Below are 21,692 nucleotides of genomic sequence, written 5' to 3'. Positions count from 1 at the left end.
AATTTCTGAGGTGTAACATCCTCCTCCACAAAATAATGTAACAATTATGTTGTAGAGTGTTGTGAGAATTAAATAAAATGACATTATGTGTATTCTGGATGATACTTAATAAATCTATTTTCTTTCCCTTAAGCTTTTAGTTGAGACAAAAGGGAGACAGAATTATGCAGATTTTGTTGTTGAATATAACTCTTTGTTTCCGTGATTCTCGGAAGTGTGGTTCCTGGACCATCAGCATCAGCATCACCTGGGAAGCAGTTAAAAATGCAAATTATCAGCCGGGTGCAGTAGCTCATACCTGTAATCCCAGCACTTTGGGAGGCCAAGGCGGGTGGATCACGAGGTCAGGAGTTTGAGACCAGCCTGGCCAACATGGTAAAACCCCGTCTCTACTAAAAATACGAAAATTAGCTAGGAGTGGTGGTGGGCGCCTGTAATCCCCCCTACTCGGGAGGCTGAGGCAGGAGAATTGCTTGAATCTGGGAGGCAGAGGTTGCAGTGAGCCGAGATTGTGCCACTGCACTCTAGCCTGGGTGACAGAGCTAGACTCCATAAAAAAAAAAAAAAAATAGAGATGGGGTTTCACTATGTTGGCAAGGCTGGTCTCGAACTCCTGACCTCAAGTGATCTGCCCGCCTTGGCCTCCCAAAGTGCTGGGATTACAGGTGTGAGCCACTGCACCTGGCAACAGATTTTAGTTTAAGATAAAGTTCTTTTTTTTGTTTGTTTATGTTTTTGAGATGGAGTCTGGCTCTGTCACCCATGCTAGAGTGCAGTGGCATGATCTTGGCTCTCTGCAACCTCTGCCTCCCGGGTTCAAGCAATTCTCCTGCTTCAGCCTCCCGAGTAGCTGGGACTATAGGCACGTGCCATCATGTCTGGCTAATTTTTTGTATTTTTAGTAGAGACGGGGTGTCACCGTGTTAGCCAGGATGATCTCTATCTCCTGACCTCGTGATCTGCCCGCCTCAGCCTCCCAAAGTGTTGGGATTACATACAGGCGTGAGCCACCGCACCCGGCCAGAATAAAGTGATTTAAAAATATATATATATTTTGGACCTTTAAAATTAGGCCATACTATAAAAAAAAAAAGTCCACACTCTTATATTCAGCAAATTCATACTAAAATATTCCATTTTTGTAGGATAAAGGCCGAGAAAACTTTACATGTGCTACAAGTTTATTACATGTATTTACATGGCTCTTTCTTCCCTAGTTACTGAAAACTTTCACATTATACAACTCTCCAAAGCAAGCTTCCTCTCCCCAAGGCAAGCTTTGCAGAAATGATGAGGTCATATTACTATCAGAATAGCTTAGGCAGTGCCGTAATATAAAAATGTTTTGTTTTGTTTTTGAGAAGGAGTCTCGCTCTGTTGCCTGGGCTGGAGTGCAGTAGCGAGATCTTGGCTCACTGCAACCTCTGCCTCCTGGGTTCAAGCGATTCTCCTCCCTCAGCCTCCTGAGTAAATTGGGATTACAGGCATGTGCCACTGTGCCTGGCTAATTTTTGTTTTTGTTTTTTTTTTTTTTTTTTTGAGACAGAGTCTCGCTCTGTCGCCCAGGCTGGAGTGCAGTGGCGCAATCTCGGCTCACTGCAAGCTCCGCCTCCCGGGTTCACGCCATTCTCCTGCCTCAGCCTCTCCGAGTAGCTGGGACTACAGGCGCCCGCCACCATGCCCGGCTAATTTTTTGTATTTTTAGTAGAGACGGGGTTTCACCGTGGTCTCGATCTCCTGACCTCGTGATCTGCCCGCCTCAGCCTCCCAAAGTGCTGGGATTACAAGCGTGAGCCACCGCGCCTGGCCTAATTTTTGTATTTTTAGTAGAGACGGGGTTTCATCATGTTGGTCAGGCTGGTCTCGAACTCCTGACCTTGGATCCGCCTGCCTCGGCCTCCCAAAGTGCTGGGATTACAGGCATGAGCCATCTTGCCCAGCCATAAAAATGTATTTTGAAAGCTATTGAGTGACTGTTAAATGATGTTGTTGTTTTTTTTAATTAAGATTTTGGGCTGGGCGCGGTGGCTAACACAGTGAAACCCCGTCTCTACTAAAAATACAAAAAATTAGCTGGGTGTTGTGGCGGGCTCCTGTAGTCCCAGCTACTTGGGAGGCTGAGGCAGGAGAATGGCTTGAACCCGGGAGGCGGAGCTTGCAGAGAGCAGAGATCGTGCCCCTGTACTCCAGCCTGGGCGACAGAGAGAGACTCCATCTCAAAAAAAAATGGTTTTGGTGTATTTGTTGGCAGACACATATCCACTGCATTTAGAGAAAGGGACATTGGGGTATACTCTGCCTCGTTCTGATAAACCCCAAGTGCCCTTTCCAGTTTCACTGCTGTACAATTTACTAAAATGCACTATTAGGAAAACTTCACATTTTCTTTTGGCAGTGCATCAGGTTATTGGTGTATTACTGGTTTGAATGCTTCTAGTATACTGAACTTTCAGAAATTTACCTACTTCTTAATCCTGTGTCTTAGCTAGATGTTTACAATCTGATTCACTTTCAGCAATCTACTATCCATGAATAATAATCTTATATTACTATTTTTCCCCAACATTCAATAGAAAAAGTTGATTCCCTTGCTAGTTCCCAAATCTAAATTTGAATGGTTTCACTTAAAAGTTACTTATTTGAGGCTGGGTGTAGTGGCACATGCCTGTGATCTCAGCACTCTGGGAGGCCAAGGCAGGTGGATCATTTGAGGTCAGGAATTTGAGACCAGTCTGGCCAACGTGGTGAAACCCCGTCTCTACAAAAAATATAAAAATTAGCTGGGCATAGTGGTGCACGCCTTTAATCCCAGCTACTCAGGAGGCTGAGGCAGGAGAATCGCCTGAACCCAGGAGGCAGAGGTTGCAGTGAGCCAAGATTGCACCACTGCACTTCTGCCTGGGTGACAGAGACTCTGTCTCAAAAAAAAAAAAACTCATTTGAGAACACTTAATAGTTAGTACAATTATTAATTTAGTTACTTTAAGTTGCACTGATGCTATCATTACATCACAGTGCACCCAACTCATAGAACAAATGAGATGAAGTCAATTTTATTTTTTACACTAATTAACAGTTCTACACAAATACTTTAATCCCTTGGTGTATTTGTTTTAGACCAGTTGACAACTATCTGTAAACAAACATAGCTAAATGTGAACATTAGTACTTTATCTTATTTTGTACCTGTACTTTAAGTAAGGTTTTAAGTTAAAATGTCATTATTTCCTTATCGGAAGAATTAAAGGAAACAGCTTGGTGGTTTGGGAAGAACACTTGCTGATGGAGGCTCACTACATTTGGCCCTGGCAAAATTCTGATTAGCTTGAGATTTAAAAAGTAAGCTGGGACCTGAAAAGTTTACAGTTCCAATTTTGATTTTTTGGAAAATTTTTTTTCTTTCCCCCATCTTGCACGGCCTGCCCTGCAGCTGCTGATGAGTTATATCCCTGTCTTCTTTCTTTTTTCTTATGAAGAATCTTCATCGGGGGATTCTGACTCTTGGTCTATTAAGTGTTGTTGATTCTACTAACATTTCTAGGTTGAGGGGCTGGAATGTTATACCTCTCTCTACCACCCGTCTTCAGCTTCTTTATCACTTGTCCTCTTTCTTAGTGTCAAGTTCAGGACAATAGGTGTTGCTTTCTGACAGATCCTTTCCTTTGTCTCAATACAGAAGTTTTCATGGGCTGAGCTGCTGAGTTCAGCCTGCGAACTGAGGCCAACATCGGAGTCTCCTTGGCACACAAGTTTGAAAGAAGTCCTAGTGACTTCAAGCTCAGAACCATGGACGGCAGGGCTCCCTCTGGATGTGGAATTCTCCGTCCCTTTCCAGGGAGGGAACAAAGCCCACAAGCACCGGTGAGTGAACTGCTGATCACCCCCATGATTTAAAAAATATCCTTTTTTCTCTTATCTTTGCAAAAATAACATGGCATAAAATTTATTCCTAGCATCCAGCTACCTAGAGATACCACTTTCCTGTCTCTGCCCATCCATGTTATGTCTCCCTGTTTTCTTCTGAAGCCAGCCAAAACCTGTTTTGTAAACTGCTTTCTCCCCACTCAATATATAGTGGGCTTTTTTTTTTTTTTTTGAGACGGAGCCTCCCTCTGTTGCCCAGCTGGAGTGCAGTGGCATGATCTCAGCTCACTGCAACCCCCGCCTCCAGAGTTCAAGCAATTCTCCCCGCTCAGCTTCCCAAGCTTCCCAAGTAGCTGGGACTACAGGCACAGGCCACCTCGCCCAGCTAATTTTTGTATATTTAGTACAGACAGGCTTTCACCATGTTGGCCAGGCTGGTGTCGAACTCGTGACCTCAAGTGATCCACCTGCCTCGGCCTCCCAGAGTGATGGGATTATAAGCGTGAGCCACCGCGCCTGGCCTATAGTGAGCATTTTCTGTCAATCATAAATATTCTGCCATAAAATGACTTTAAATGTGCGCAATAAATTCTACTAAAAGGCTGGGTGTGGTGGCCCATACCTACAATCCCAGCACTTCAGGAGACCGAGGTGCCAGGATGGCTTGAGCCCAGGAGTTCAGGACTAGCTTGGGCAACATAGAGAGACCCCCCCATCTCCACACACACACACACACACAAAATTAGCCAAGGGTGATGGTATGAATCTGTAATCCCAGCTACTCAGGAAGCTGAGGCAGGAGGATCGCTTGATCCCAGGAACTGGAGACTGTAGTGAGTCATGATCATGCCACTGGACTGCATTCTGGGCAAAGAGTGAGACCCTGTCTAAAAAAAAATTCTGACAGGGTGTGGTGGCTCGTGCTTGTAATCCCAGCACTTTGGGAGGCTGAGGCGGGCAGATCGTGAGGTCAGGAGTTTGAGACCAGCCTAGCCAACACAGTGAAACTCCATCTCTACTAAAAATACAAAAAAATAGCTGGGCATGGTGGTGGGCGCCTGTAATCCTAGCTACTCGGGAGGCTGAGGTAGGAGAATCACTTGAACCCAGTGAGCCAAGATCGCACCACTGCACTCTAGCCCAGGTGACAGAGCTAGACTCTGTCTCAAAAAAAAAAAAAAAAAAAGTTTTACTAAACGAATTTCCGTGATTTAGAATCAGTCGCCTATTGTTAGTTATTTATGTAGCTTCCAATTTTTCTACCATAAATAGCCTTGCTAAACATCCCTGAAAATCAACGTATGCATACATCCTGGATTGTTTTTCATTTGAATACATTTATAGATGTGAATGAATGACACCAAACGTAGGTAAGAAATGGAAAGGTTTGGGTGGGCCCGGGTGTGCTGACCGCAGCACCACAACAGCATGGTGACAACACAGTGGTGGGGACCTCAGCAGCGCCTACTCCTTTCTTGATTACCGCATTGCTTCCTCCCTCTTCTCCCCAGTAATTATTATTCAGAGCTTCCCAGAATAAAGCCGGGGCCCTGATTCTACCTGGACAAACAGTGCCAGAGGTTTCCCCTGAAGGAAAGACTGAACCCGGCAGAGAGACGCAGGTGAGGGTGGGAGTTCCAGAGGGGAAGGGGCACAGGTGGGGCCCGGGTCTAGATTACGGATGGATGCCCCTCCCAGGTAGCACCCAGGCCCAGCCCTGCCCCTCCCATGCATGGGAGTGGCAGGAGGTTGTGATAGTGGCCCTGACAACAGGTGGCCGGCCCTCCTTTATGACATTGACCATGGAGTGCTGCAGTCTCCGTCTTCCTTCTTTCTCCTCACCCTCCCTTGCCCCACACCTTTGGCCCTCCTCCCTTCCTCCTTCACCAGGTCCAGGTGAGTGGGATGAGCCCAGCCTCCACAAAGGCCTCGGGCTGGGGAGCCGCTGCACACCGCAGGCATCTAGCTATAGGGGTGCCCAGGTTGTAGCTTGGGACCAGTCCTTGGAGGAAGAGATCTAACTCAGTGCTCTTTACCTGCACACTGTAATGGGGTGACTGGTTTCTTTTGGTGGTGTTTTTCTTTTTGGCGGAAGGGGTTCCGGATATCAGAAAGAACTTTTTTTTTTTTTTTTCCAGAGACAGAGTCTTGCTCTGTGACCCAGGCTGGAGTGCAGAGGCATGATCTCAGTTCACTGCAAATCTGCCTTCTGGGTTTAAGCAATTCTTATGCCTTAGCCTCCTGAGTAGCTGGGACTACAGGTGTGCGCCATCATGCCTGGCTAATTTTTGTATTTTTTGTGGAGACAGGGTTTCACCATGTTGGCCAGGCTGGTCTCAAACTCCTGGCCTCAAGTGATCCGCCCACCTTAGCCTCCAAAGTGCTGGGATTACAGGTGTGAGCCATTGCGCCAGGCCAGAAAGGAGTTCTTGGTGGGACAAGACATCAAAACCAGCTGGCAGCCAGTTCCCCTATCCTTGCTTTCTATTTCACTGGTTGTTCAGGGAGTGAAGAGATGAAGCTTTAAGTGCAAGTATGATGCAGGTCACTCATTCACCTAGCATTTCTTGATGTTTTTTCCTTATTCACTTTCCCTAAGTCTGATTGTCCTGTTTATATCCTTCACTGCTGTATAAACTTCTCCAATGAAAGGGACCAGCTCTTACATTTCTTATGTTGTTTCCTAGATAGATAGATGGATACATATATATATATATATATATATATATATATAAATAAAATATAAATAATATATGATACATATTTATATATATTGAATATATATTTTTTAATATATGACATGCCCACTTGTATACTACTGCTTGGGCAAGAGGGAGAGCTAGGAGTAAAACAACAGTTGTCCTGCGTGGCAGTCACCTGCCTCTCCCACGGACTGCCACGTGAATCGTCACTAATGGGAATGTCCCCTGAGCACTACTGAGAACTGGGGGAATATATAGTTTGATACTCTACCTGGATTACTGCCCTTCACGTGGCTGAATGCCACCTCCTTAAGTCTCAGCTTAACTTTCACTTCCTCTGGGAGAGTAGTTCTGATTTTCCCCCACAAAACTAGAAAACATAAGTCCACAGGAATCCCACTGTTGAATGAACTAGGGAAAATGGGTAATTTTTAGTAGAGACGGGGTTTCACCATGTTGGCCAGGCTGGTCTCGAACTCCTGACCTCAGGTGATCTGCCCATCTCGGCCTCCCACAGTGCTGGGATTACAGGTGTGAGCCACTGTGCCTGGCCTAGGAAACTTTTTGAAACACAAAAAAACAAAAACACAATTACAGCAGCTCTACCCTGTGTACATGCTTTAGGAAATAATGCTATTTACCTTAATTTTCACATTTTCAACAATGAACAGGCATGATTTGCTAGTGAACAGGACCCAAATTTATTATTTCCCTTATTACTATATTTCTCTATCATTCTTATAATTCTACTTTAAGAAGACATTAATTTAATACTATGGAGTTGTAATTTATTATATTGGATACCTAAAAGGGGTAGAATCAGGTTGAACAAAGAATTTTCTTGGCATAATTAGTACAAATGTTTTGTTTATAAGTACAGCAATATCTCCTTTAGACCCAGGCAAGAGGGACCCTGCTCTGAACCCTGGTACCCCAGCACATTTTATGCACCCCAATACCTATGTTGCTTTGTTACAGGCAAATGGTACTTTCGTCTCTCAGGACTCCATGACCTGTGCTGGCACAGCATGACCAAAAGCCCTAAACACCAACGCTTATGTGCAACACTGCTCACCAAGGGATATCTCTTGACCTATGCTCCCAAAACACAAGATACCTGCATACAAAGGTCATGAGAGTTTGTGGGTTGTATGCCACTGATGTCAAAGCAGATACTGTTGCGATTAGAGGAAGGATTCCAGAGGAGGAAGCACTTAAGAAAGAAAAAAACAAAATTGCCTGCCAAATCCTTACACGTGGATAGCATGAAAGCAATTAGCTCTTGCCTAATTGAAATATTGGTATGCTGAGCATTCATGTTCTTTTCACATTCCAATTCTGATTCCTGAGGTACTTAAATTACTTTGGTATTCACCACAGTTGCGTGTAGCACCTGAGAAACATTTTCTAACACTGAATGATGCATGCTATTCTTACATTTGTATGTATGTAGGACTAGACGTAACAAGCATCTATACTGTCAGTAGAGCATAAATTATGTGCAGATTTCAATTATAATAACATAAGTGGGCCGGGTGTGGTGGCTCACACCTGTAATCCCAGCACTTTGGGAGGCCAAGGCAGGCAGATCATGAGGTCAGGAGTTCGATACCAGCCTGGCCAACGTGGTGAAACCCCCGTCTCTACTAAAAATACAAAAATTAGCCTGGCATGGTGGTGCATGCCTGTAATCCCAGATACCCAGGAGGCTGAGGCAGGAGAATTGCTTGAACCCGGGAGGCGGAGGTTGCAGTGAGCCAAGATCGCGCCACTGCACTGCAGCCTGGGTGACAGCGTGAGACTCCATCTTGGAAAATAAAATAACAAAAGTGAAGGCCAAAAAAAAAATAATAATGCAATATGTATTTTGTTACTCATCCCCAAATCATCAGCTTATCATCAGAGCATCCAGACACATTCAACCGTAATCACACTCAATTATCTTGATATTTTGCATTTTTTTTTTTTTTTTTTTTTTGAGACAAGGTCTCACTGTGTTGCCCAGGCTGGTCTCAAACTCTTAAGCCAAGCAATCCTTCTGCCTCAGCCTCCGGGGTAGCTGAGTTTATAGGTGCACACCATGCATTAGCTCCACTTTTTTACCTTAGGAGAAATAGAGCTTTAAACCAATTTTAAAAGTTTAATGTTCTGTAATCCCAGCACTTTGGGAAGCTGAGGTGGGCAGATCACCTGAGGTCACGAGTTTGAGACCAGCCTGGTCAAAATGGTGAAACCCTGTCTCTACTAAAAAATTACAAAAATTAGCCAGGTGTGGTGGCCCATGCCTGTAATCCTGCTACTTGGGAGGCTGAGGCAGGAGAATTGCTTGAATTCGGGAGGTGGAAGTTGCAGCAAGCCAAGATCATGCCACTGCACTCCAGCCTGGGCATCAGAGCGAGTCTCCGTCCCCTCCACCCCACCCCCCACCAAAAAAAAGTTTAATGTTTTAGAAGGGTGCATTTGTCAAGCTAGAAGATAGAGCATGTTTTCTCTGACAGTTTAATTCGATTTGCAACTTAAATACCTGGATATAGGATATTTGGGCCTTCTTTTGCATTCTTAGTCTGGGCCCTGCAAGTGTTAGGGGAAGGTCTGAACTACTCTAATGGTTTGATTTTATTTTTAAAATTTTTTGAAATGGAGTCTCACTCTGTCACCCAGCCTGTAGTGCAGTGGTGTGATCTCGGCTCACTGCAACCTCCGCCTCCCAGTTTCAAGTGGTTCTCCTGCCTCAGCCTCCCAAGTAGCTGGGATTACAGATGTGCACCACCACACCTGGCTAGTTTTTGTATTTTCAGTAGAGACGAGGTTTCACCATGTTGGCCAGGCTGGTCTCGAACTTCTGGCCTGAAGTGATCCTCCCTCCTCAGCCTCCCAGAGTGCTGGGATTACAGGCGTGAGCCATCGTGCCTAGCCATAGTTTGATTTTAAATACCAATAACCTTGATATTTTTGAAAGCCTACTTGTTTATTACTTTTCTCTCTGGGATATTGCAACTATTTTTTAAAGAACAATTCAGCAAAATAAAATTCCTGTTTATTGTTGGACAACATTGTTTCACACATATGTCAAACAGGCCAAAAAAAAACCCAGCAACTTTATAAACAAAAAAAGGGAAAAAAAAGGCCTGGTGCAGTGGCTCATGCCTGTAACCCCAGCACATTGGGAGGCTGAGGCGGGCAGATCATGAGCTCAGGGGTTCGAGACCAGCCTGGCCAACATGGTGAAACCCCGTCTCTACTCAAAATACAAAAATTATCCGGGCGTGATGGCATACGCCTGTAATTCCAGCTACTCCAGAGGCTGAGGCAGGAGAATCACTTGAACCCGGGAGGTGGAGGTTGCAGTGAGCCGAGATCGTGCCACTGCACTCCAGCCTGGGCAACAGAGCAAGACTCCGTCTCAAAAAAATAAAAGGAAAAAAAGAAACCTTTTATCTTTGGCCTTTTTGTTTTTGAGATGGAAACTCACTCTGTCGCCCGGGCTGGAGTGCAGCGGCACGATCTTGGCTCACTGCAACGTCTGCCTCCCCAGTAGCTGGGATTACAGGCGCCCGCCACTATGCCCAGCCAATTTTTTGTATTTTTAGTAGAGATGGGGTTTTGCCATGTTGGCCAGGCTGGTCTCAAACTCCTGACCTTGTTATCTGCCCACCTCGGCCTCTCAAAAAAAAAAAAGGCCTGAGATTACAGGTGTGAGCCACTGCCCCTGGCCTGTCTTTTAGTCTTTTTTTTTTTTTTTTCAAGACGGAGTTTCACTCTTGTTGCCCAGGCTGTAGTGCAATGGCGGATCTTGGCTCACCACAACCTCCGCCTCCCCACTTCAAGCGATTCTCCTGCCTCAGCCTCTCCAGCAGCTGGGATTACAGGCATGAGTCACCACGCATGGCTGATTTTTTTGTATTTTTAGTAGTGATAGGGTTTCTCCACGTTGGTCAGGCTGGTCTCGAACTCCCAACCTCAGGTGATCTGCCCGCCTCGGCCTCCCAAAGTGCTGGGATTACAGGCGTGAGCGGCCACGTCAGCTGGCCTTTTTAACCAAATCATACAAACCAACTATAGTACAGCTAAATACATACACAAAAAAGTTACTGGAATGGTGGGAATAAGATTGTTTTTCTGGGCCGGGCGTGGTGGGTCACGCCTGTAATCCCAGCACTTTGGGAGGCCGAGGTGGGTGGATCATGAGGTCAGGAGATCGAGACCATCCTCGCTAACACAGTGAAACCCCGTGTCTACTAAAAATACAAAAAATTAGCCAGGTGTGGTGGCAGGCGCCTGTAGTCCCAGCTACTGGGAAGGCTCAGGCAGGAGAATAGCTTGAACCTGGGAGGCGGAGCTTGCAGTGAGCCGAGATCGCGATCGCGCCACCGCACTCCGGCCTGGGCGAAAGAGCAAGACTACGTCTAAAAAAAAAAAAAGCAAAAACGACAACAGAAAAACAATCTTTTTTTTTGAGACGGAGTGTCGCTCTTGCCCAGGCCGGCGTGATCTCGGCTCACTGCAAACTCTGCCTCCTGGGTTCACGCCATTCTCCTCCCTCAGCCTCCCGAGTAGCTGGGACTACAGGCATCTGCCACCACGCCCGGCTAATTTTTTGTATTTTTAGTAGAGACGGGGTTTCACCGTGTTAGCCAGGATGGTCTCGATCTCCTGACCTCGTGATCCGCCCGCCTCGGCCTCCCAAAGTGCTGGGATTACAGGCGTGAGCCACCACTCCCGGCCCTTTTTTTACAAGTTTTTTTTTTTTTTTTTTTCTCCTTTGAGATTATAGTGAACATGGTCACACCACAAGTAAAGTCAGAAGTAGGACGGAGAACGGTCCGAAGGCTGGTTTGGTCATCCGAGATCATTAAAAGTGGCTTACCCTAACAATATGTACAAAAATATAAAATGTAAATAAAAAATACAAACAAATTTCTTTTTTTAAAGTACTTTTAAGAAAAAAAGCAGGGCCTTGGAAGTTTTGGTTCTTTTTTCCTCCCCTGTTGCAAATTCTTACGGTTTAGGTTGGGTGGTGGAGAGTGTGTGTCATCTGTGGGTGGCACTGCCCGTGGTGAGCGGGCGGGCCTCAATACTGGAAGGTGACCACGTTTAGATTCTGAGACAGGAAATGGAGGGTGAATAGGTCATAGCGGCGTTTTTTTTTTTAGTTTAACTTTTCCTTTTTTGCTGTCTAGTCATCCTTGTCGGTCTTCTGCTTCTTGGTATCGACATCATCATCCTCATCATCTTCAGCTGCCCGCTTGCCTGTAGCCGACTCAGCTTCCCCGTCTTCATCTCCATCCTCTTCCTCACCATCACCTTCTTTTTCCTCCTCCTCTTCTTCCCCACCTTCTTCCCCTTCTTCATCTACCTCATTGTCAGCCTCCTGCTCCCCATTTTCCTCATTAGCATTCCCGTTAGCAGGGGCGTCTCTTCCATTTTCCGCCTCTTTCACAACTTCCTTCTTCTCCTTTAAGTCCTTGGTGATGATTTCAGAGCTGGTGTCTACGGCTGCATCTGACATGGTGGGGCACGCCGGTGATCTGATGCAGGGGATTAAAAGGAAATCGAGAGTTCAGGGACTCCGGCAATAATGCCTCCAGAGTCTGCGGCGGAGGCAAACGCGGAGAGCAAGGAGCTGGAGGAGGAACAATACAAAGATGGCTTTTCAGAGCAGCCAATCGGGATCTAGAAACTATTAAGGCCTAAAATCATTAGCACTTTTTTCTCTCTCTAAGACATACATGGCTTTTCACTTTATTTTCAACCGAATGCTTTCGCTGTTTTGGGTTTAGCAAGCTTTTGGTCTTAAAAATATCCAACAATGCAGTTAAGAGGCCAAATGACTTTCTGCATGAAACATTTTTAGGATGAGGAATTTTCCCATAGGAAGGTGACCAGATTTGAGGAAATTATTTAGTCAGTATAAACATTTTTCCGGATTTAAACAGTACAGATTTTACTTTCAGGCTTTCCTGATAAAGTTTCTAACAGACCTGGAAAGGAGAAGGAAGAGTAACATCTGTTGCAAAACCCCAGTTACATGTAGGACAAATAAGAATCTGAGAGAGTGGTGACTTGCCCAAGTGACACACCCATTTGAGATATATTGGGGAGAACCATTAATTCTTGTCCATAAGGCTTGATTTAGAATTGTTTTTTATTTTAATGGAAGTTCTGTAGAAAGAAAGGAATACTTGGAAAAACGGAGCCACTTGTAAATACTTGGAAGATGAGAAAAGAGAGTGGTTTAAAATCTTCTTACCATATCCCTATTCTCCTCCTCTTCCTCCTCATCATCAGAATCACAATCAAAGTTGGCACTTTATTAGTGTGAACAAGGTCAGTATGAAAACACAAAGTATAGGCCGGGCGCGGTGGCTCACGTCTGTAATCCCAGCACTTTGGGAGGCTGAGGCAGGTGGATCACGAGGTCAGGAGATCGAGACCATCCTGGCTAACATGGTGAAACCCCGTCTCTAATACAAAAAATTAGCCGGGCGTGGTGGCAGGCGCCTGTAGTCCCAGATACTCAGGAGGCTGAGGCAGGAGAATGGCGTGAACCTGGGAGGCGGAGCTTGCAGTGAGCCGAGATCGCGCCACTGCACTCCAGCCTGGGAGACAGAGCAAGACTCTGTCTCAAAAAAAAAAAAAAAAAAAAAACCACAAAGTATAGGGAAGTTGTGACACCCGATGTGTACAATTTCTAAGTCACACCTCTCTGTTTCACATTTATTTACTTCTCAGTTTCATTTTAATATGGTTATAGGACCACCAGGTTCGATTGCCTGTTGCATGGTAACAAACCAATGCACCAAAACAGTGGGGATTGCAGCAGAGAAAGAGTTGAATAATTGTAGGGCAGCTGAACGAGAAGACAAGACAAGAGGAAACTTCAAATCTGCCTCCCTGAGAGGTTTGGGGATGGGGATTTTAAGGGGTCTGGACAGGTGATGGGCTAAAGTATGGGGATTGCTGACTGGTCGAGAAGTGGGGAGTGAAGTCATGGGACCAGGAGATGCTGAGTCGGTTTCTTGGTAGGGGTTTTCAGATGGTTGGCATCAGCCATTCTGCTGGAATTCAGGATCTGAAAAACACCTTAAGCAATTCTTGGGTAAAAAGGTCCAGTGTCAGATTCTATCTATGGGAGCAATGGAGGAGCAGGTGGTCAGTGTGCTGCATGACCCTCGATTAGTTAGCTGCAGGGGAATGAGTCAGAGCACACCAGTGCATGCTGGTTGATGCCTGACTACAATTCAGCCTAAAGCCTGGCTTGTAATTCTCATTAACCCTGTGAGGGTGGGTTTTCCCTTGGGCTTTTGCGCCATTCTAAGCAACACTTCTATGGATATTTTTGACTACATGTTTTTTATAGTGCACACTGGAACATATTCTGTGTGCTCAAATTAATTTTTTTCCAAGACTGTTTCTCATTTTAATATCCCAGAGCTTCTCTTACATTTTAGGCTGCAATGGGTAAAGAAAGTTATATCTGCATTCCTTTGTCAAAAATTTATTGAGTGCCTGGGCACTCAAGTGCTGTAATCCCAGCACTTTGGGAGGCTGAAGCAGGAGGGTAGCTTGAGCCCAGGAGTTCAAGACCAGCCTGGACAGGAGGATCACTTGAGCCCAGGAATTGGAGGCTGCAGTGAGCCATGATTGCACCACTGCACTCCAGCATGGGCAATGCAACAATACACTGTCTCAAAAAAAAAAAAAAAAACACATTTATTGAGTGCTTACTCCATGGTAGTTAGGCACTGGCCTGGGCACTGGAAAACAGAGAAATATAACATGCCCCCATCTTTCTCAGCATAAAGCTTATCAGACTGTGTCCATTGTGTTTATTTAAGAATATATTTACAATACTAGTGGTTCTGTTTATAGCTATCCATCTTACCTCACCCCCTTCCCCCAAATAAAAAATAAGCAATGTTCAATTTTAAGACACTATCAAGGCCGGGCATGGTGGCTCACACCTGTAATCCCAGCACTTTGGGAGGCCAAGGTGGGCAGATCACCTGAGGTCAAGAGTTCGAGACCAGCCTGGTTAACATGGTGAAACCCCATCTCTACTAAAAATACAAAAATTAGCCGGGCGTGATGGCAGGCTCCTGTAATCCCAGCTAGTTGGGAGGCTGAGACAGGAGAATCACTTGAACCCGGGAGATGGAGGTTGCAGGGAGCTGAGATTACGCCATTGCACTCTAACCTGGGCGACAAAGAGTGAAACTCTGTCTCAAAAAAAAAAAAAAAAAAGACACTATCAAGTTACAGAAATCAAGGCAGTGTGGTATTGGAGAGGACTTAGACACATAGATCAATGGAACAGAATGGGACCCACACATAGATCCTCACAAATATGGCCAACTGATTGTTTTAAATTGCGGTAAAATACATGTAACATAAATTTACCATTGTAACCATTTTTAAGCATACAGTTCAGTATGGTTTAATATATTCATATTGTTGTACAACTAATTTCCAGAACTTTTTCATCTTGCAAAACAAACTCTATTTCCGTTAAGCAACAACTGCCCCTTTCTCCTTTCCCCAGCTCCTGGCAACCCGCATTCTACTTTCTCTAAGCTTGACTGTTTTAGGCACCTCATATAAGTAATCATATAGTATTTGTGACTGGCTTATTTCACTTAACGTAACGTCCTCAAGGTTCATCCATTTGTCAGAATTTCTTTCCTTTTTAACACTGAATAATATTCTCTCGTATGTGTATACAACGTCTTGTTTATCCATTCATTCATGCATGGACACTTGGGTTCCTTCTACCTTTTGGCTATTGTGAATAATGCTGCTATGAACATGGGTATACAAATATCTGTTCGATTGCCTGCTTTCAGTTCTTTTGGGTATTGTACTGTGAAATATATATTTGGTCTTTGTTCCAATTTCCTGGCATACAACTCCTAAGGTCCTTGGAATCTCCAAAGTGATGTCTTTTTGTATGCTAATGAGTTGACAGATGGCTGGCAGCTCCTAGGTAGCTTCAGGATGGGGGCTGGTCACCAGAAATGATTAGAAGGTTGGGACTTTTCACCCTAGCCCCATCCTTTAGAGAGGAAAAAGGGGCTCAAGGTTAAGTTGATCACCAGTGGTCAATGGTTTAATCAATTATGCCTACCTAACAAAGCTTCTATAAAAACTGCAAATGACAGGGTGTGGGAAGTTTCTGAATAGTTGAACTCATGAAAGTTCCTGGAGTGTGGCATGCCTGGGAGGGTATAAAAGCTCCACGTCTGTTTTCATCTCTTACCCTAGGCATCTTTTCATTAATATCCTTTGTAATATTCTTTATAATAAACTGGTAAATGTAAGTTAAAAGTTAAGTGTCTTCCTGAGTTCTGTGAGCCACTCTAGCAAATTAATCAGACCAGAGGTGGGGATCCCCCATTTATAGCCAGTCAGTCAGAAGTGCAGGTAAAGCAACCTGGGGCTTGCAATTGGCATAGGAAGTGGGGGGCAGTCTTATGGACTGAGCACTCAACCTGTGGGATCTGATGCTCTCTCCAGGTAGATAGTGTCAGAATTGAATTGAATTAGAGGACACCCAGTTGGTGTCCATGCTGCAGAGCTGGTTACTTACTTGGTGTGTGGGGAGAACTCCATACATATCTGGTGTCTGAAGTACTCTGTGTTGGGGAGTATGGTAGGATAAATCAAGTTTGGTTATTATTAGTAGTATATATTATTTAGTATACATTATTATTAATATATACCCAGAAGTAGAATTGCTGGATCATAGTGTAATTCTCTCTTTAATTTTTTGAGGAGCCACCATACTGTTTACCTTAGTGGCTACACCATTTTACATTCTCATGACAACAGTGCTCAAGAGCTTCAGTTTCTCCATATTCTCACCAATGTTACCAAAAAGGGGTCCTGACCCAGAGCCCAAGAGAGGGTTCTTGGACTTCTCCCAAGAAAGAATTCACACAAGTCCATAGAGTAAAGTGAAAGCAAGTTTATTAAGAAAGTAAAGGAATAGGCCAGACATGGTGGCTCATGCCTGTCATCCCAGCACTTTGGGAGGCCGAGGCGGGTGGATCATGAGGTCAGGAGTTTGAGACCAGCCTGGCCAATATGGTGAAACCCTGTCTCTAATAAAAATACAAAAATTACAAAAATTAGCTGGGCATAGTGGCGCGTGTCTGTAGTCCCAGCTGCTTGGGAGGCTGAGGCAGGAGAATTGCTTGAACCCAGGAGGCAGAGGTTGCAGTGAGCCAAGATCACGCCACTGTACTCCAGCACTCCAGCCTGGGTGACAGAGCAAGACTCAGTCTCAAAAAAGAAAAAAAAAAAGTAAGGGAATAAAGAGTGGCTATTCCATAGGCAGAGCAGCGGCATGGGCTTCTTGACTGGAGTATACTTATAGTTATTTCTTGATGATATGCTAAACAAGGGGTGGATTATTCATGAGTTTTCTGGGAAAGGGGTGGGCAATTCCCAGAACTGAGAGTTCCTCCCCTTTTTAGACCACATAGAGTAACTTTCTGACATTGCCATGGCATTTGTAAATGGTCATGGTGCTGGTGGGAGTGTCTCTTAGCATGCTAATGCATTATAATTAGTGTATAATGAGCAGTGAGGACCACCAGAGGTCACTGTCATCACCATCTTGGTTTTGGTGGGTTTTGGCCGGCTTCTTTACTGCAACTTGTTTTATCAGCAAGGTCTTTGTGACCTGTATCTTGTGCTGACCTCCTATCTCATCCTGTGACTTAGATTGCCTAACCTCCTGGGAATGCAGCCCGGCAGGTCTCAGCCTTATTTTACCCAGCTCCTATTCAAGATGGAGTTGCTCTGGCTCAAATGCCTCTGACACCAGCACTCATTATTTTCTGTTTTTTGTTTTGTTTTACAGTAGTCATTCTGATGGGTATGAGGTGATGGCCAATTGATTTTTGACAGAGGTGCAAAAGTAATTCAAAGGAGAAAGGGCAGTCTTTCCAAAACCAGTGTTGGAATAATTAGTCATCCTGCAAAAAAATGAACCTCGACCTAAATTTCACCTTGTACACAGACTAACTAAAAATTGATTATACATGTAAATGTAAAAATTCAAAGCATAATATTTAAAAAAGAAAACAGAAGAAAATATTCACGAACTGAAGTTAGACAAAAAGTTCTTAGATATGATGTCAAAAGCCTTATCCACTAAAAAACATGACAAATTAGACTCATAAAATTTAAAACCTATGCTCTGCAAAATACACTGTAAAGAGAATGAAAATACACACCACAGACTTGGAGAAAATGTTGAGAAATCACTTATCTGACAAAGACTAGTATTTAGAGTATACAAAGACCTCTCAAAACTCAACAGAAGGAAAATAAAGTTTAAGTAAAAAATGAGCAAAAGACTTGAGCAGATACTTCATCAAAGAAGTTATATCAATGGAAAATAAGCACAAGAAAATATTTTCAACATCATTAGCCATCAGGAAGCGCAAATTAAAACCATAGTGAGGCTGGGGGCAGTGGCTCATGCCCGTAATGCCAGCATTTTGGGAAGCCAAGGCAGGAGGATTGCTTGAGCTCAGGAGTTCCAGACCAGCCTGGCCAACATAGTGAGACCCTGTCTCTACTAAAAATAAAAAATCGCTGGGCATGGTGGCACACCGCTGTAGTCCCAGCTACTCGGGAGGCTGAAGTGGGAGGATTATTTGAGCCCTGGAGATTGAAGTTGTAATGAGCTATGATAGCACCACTGCACCCCTGCCTGGGCGAGAGACTGAGACCTTGCCTCCCAAAAAACAAAACAAAAAAACCATAGTGAGACACCACACCATTAGCTAAAATAGAAAAACTGACCTGACCAAGTGATGTCAAGAATGTGGAGTAACTAGAACTTGCACACATTGCTGGTGGGAATGCAGAATGATGCAGTCACTCTGGAAGAACGCTTGGCACCCTTTTATAAAGTTAAACATATACTTACTATATGACCCACCAGTCCCACTCCTAGGCATTTACCTTAGCAAATGAAAAGTTATGGCCGGGTGTGGAGGCTCACGCCTGTAATCCCAGCACTTTGGGAGGCCGAGGCAGGTGGATCACAAGGTCAGGAGATCGAGACCATCCTGGCTAACATGGTGAAACCCCCTCTCTACTAAAAATACAAAAAATTAGCCGGGTGTGTTGCCGGGCTCCTGTAGTCCCAGCTACTCAGGAGGCTGAGGCAGGAGAATGGCGTGAACCCAGGAGGCAGAGCTTGCAGTGAGCCGAGATTGCGCCACTGCACTCCAGCCTGGGCTACAGAGCTAGACTCTGTCTCAAAAAAAAAAAAAAAAAAATTAAAATTAAATAAAAAAAAGAAAAGTTATGGTCACATGAAAACTTGTATAGCAGTGTTTCATAAAGCTTTGTTTGTAATACCCCCAGATTGGAAACACTGAAAACTTCTCCCACTGGTAAATGGGTAAGTAATCTTCGGTACATCCATACAGTGAATGGAATACTACCCAGCAAAAAAAGGGACCCAGCAACTTGATTGGATCTCAAAGGTAACATTCTGCGTGAAAGAAGCCCATCTCAAAGGTTTACATACTGTATTATTTCATTTATATGACAACCTTAAAAATATGCAACTATAAATGTTAGAGAACAAATCGGTGGTTGCCAGGAGTTAGTGGGAGAATGTGGCCTTAAGGGAGGAGCACGAGGGAGTTTCTTAGGGTGATAGAGCTCTTTTGTGTCTGCATTGAAGCAATGGCTATATGAATCTATATTTTCTAAAACTTATGGAACTGGCCAGTCACGGTGGCTTACGCCTGTAATCCCAGGACTTTGGGAGGCCGAGGCTGGAGGATCACTTGAGCCAAAGAGTTTAAGACCAGCCTGGGCAACATGGCAAAACCCCATCTTTACAAAAAAATATAAAAATTAGCCCAGTGTGATGGTGCATGCCTGTAATTCCAGCTACTTGGGAGCCTGAGGTGGGAGGATCTCTGGAGCCCAGGAGGTGGAGGCTGCAGTGAGCTGTGATCATGCCAGTGTACTTCGGGCTGGGTGACAGTGAGACCCTGTTTCAAAAAAATAGATAAATAAACTGATAGAACTGTACACAAGAAAAGTCAATTTTACTGTAGGCTAACTTAAAAATAAAATTAAAATATATAAAATAATGTTTACATGAATACAATAAAAATGTTAAGATAAATAACATAGTTATGCAAAAAGTAACTTCACAAAAGAATTTCCAAAAGAAAAAGTTATAGTGAGAAGAATGGTATTGTGTTACAATTTTGCAAAAATTTTTTTCTCTGCCTCAACAGAAGACACTGGATTCAATTGTATATATATAATTATATATATCTTACAGGCTGAGCAAAGCTCTACTGTACACTCATGAGACAATGAAAGTAAATTAGACAAGTCATTCCCAGTATTTTTTTTTTTTTTTTGAGATAGAGTTTCACTCTTGCCCAGGCTGGAGTGCACTGGTATGATCTCGGCTCACTGCAACTTCCACCTCCCAGCTTTAAGCAATTCTCCTGCCTCAGCCTCCTAAGTAGCTGGAATTATAGGCGCTTGTCACCACACCTGGCTAATTTTTGTATTTTTAGTGGAGACAGCGTTTCACCAAGTTGGCCAGGCTGGTCTGGAACTCCTGACCTCCAGTGATCCGCCCACCTCAGCCTCCCACAGTGCTGGGATTACAGGCATGAGCCACCGTGCTCGGCCCCAGTATTGTTTTGAGAATACTTTTGACCTCATAGACCATTCTCCTAAAAAACGATTTGGGGATTCTCCAGGGTTCCCTATGCCACACTTTGAGAACCACTGGCCTATGTTATAACTTTGCACTATAGGAAGTACTTTTCTTCTTATGATTGATTTTAGGGAAAATATTACTTTATCCTTCACAGAAAAAAATCATTTAACATATTTATTGATTGAATTATGATATACAGTCATAATTTTAAAAGTCAAATTCAGATGTTTCTTTTTTTTTTTTTTTTTGAGACAGAGTTTGCCCAGGCTGAAGTGCAATGGCACGATCTTGGTCACTGCAATCTCCACCTCCCAGGTTCAAGCCATTCTCCTGCCTCAGCCTCCCAAGTAGCTGGAATTACAGGTGTGTGCCACCATGCCCCACGCCCAGCTAATTTTTGTATTTTTAGTAGAGACGATGTTTCACCAAGTTGGCTAGGCTAGATATTCAGATGGTTCTTATACTTAAATGGTCACTTTGTTTATGATTTCCAGCAATAACCAGCCCTAGGAACCTTAAAAAACCTTTGTTAAAGGTTTTTTTTCAGGCTGGGTGCAGTGGCTCATGCCTGTAATCCCAGTGCTTTGGGAGGCCGAGGTGGGAGGATCACCTTAGGTCAGGAGTTTGAGACTAGCTTGGCCAACATGGTGAAACCTCGTCTCTACTAAAAATACAAAAATTAGCTGGGCGTGGTGGTGCACGTCTGTAGTCCCAGTTACTCGGGAGGCTGAGGCAGGAGAATTGCTTGCATCTGGGAGGCAGAGGCTGTAGTGAGCCAAGATCACACCACTGCACTCCAGTTTGGGCGACAGAGAGAGTTTCTGTCTCAAAAAAAAAAAAAAAAAAAAAAAGTTTTTTCAATTATAGGAGAGTAGATGTTTTCACCATACGAGAGTAATGACTTACAAATTATTTACTGTCAAAACTTTAACATAGCCATTTCTTTTTTTTTTTCCCACCCCGAGACAGAGTCTTGCTCTGTTGCCCAGGCTGGAGTGCTGTGGCCTGATCTCGGCTCACTGCAACCTCTGCCTCCCCAGTTCAAGCAGTTCTCCTGCCTCAGCCTCCTGAGTAGCTGGGATTACAGGCATGCACCACCACACCCAGCTAATTTTTGTATTTTTAGTAGAGAAGGGGTTTCACCAGGTTGGCCAGGCCAGTCTTGAACTTCTGACCTCATGACTCTTGACCTCATGATCCCCCTGCCTCATCCTCCCAAAGTGCTGGGATTACAGGCATGAGCCACCACACCCAGCTGCCATTTCTTTTTTAAAGTGAATAATGGGATTCCTTGTAAGGAGTGGCCTATCATGGGTGAAAGATGCTTGTATACCCCATTTCAGGGTATACTGCACTGTTTTTTGTTTTGTTTTGTTTTGTTTGAGACAGAGTTTCGCTCTTGTGGCCCA

At 44.3% G+C, this 21,692-nt stretch overlaps 1 protein-coding gene across 1 annotated transcript; it reads right to left on the bottom strand.

Moving 5' to 3' along the window:
- Nucleotides 1-11,695: 11,695 nt before the first annotated feature.
- LOC100607658 (prothymosin alpha) lies at nucleotides 11,696-12,075 on the bottom strand. The gene has a single exon (XM_012500643.2). The coding sequence runs from the start codon at nucleotides 12,073-12,075 to the stop codon at nucleotides 11,743-11,745; it is 333 nt and encodes a 110-aa protein (XP_012356097.1). The 3' UTR covers nucleotides 11,696-11,742.
- Nucleotides 12,076-21,692: the final 9,617 nt, after the last annotated feature.

This window comes from Nomascus leucogenys, chromosome 1a (genome assembly GCF_006542625.1).
Source record: "Nomascus leucogenys isolate Asia chromosome 1a, Asia_NLE_v1, whole genome shotgun sequence".
Lineage (NCBI taxonomy): Eukaryota > Metazoa > Chordata > Mammalia > Primates > Hylobatidae > Nomascus > Nomascus leucogenys.
Note: the sequence above shows the minus strand (reverse complement) of the source record. Positions and strands in the feature narration are given on the sequence as shown.

Coding starts and splice junctions, on each gene's coding strand:
- LOC100607658 (XM_012500643.2), bottom strand. CDS start 12,075: ATGTCAGATGCAGCCGTAGACACCAGCTCTGAAATCATCACCAAGGAC.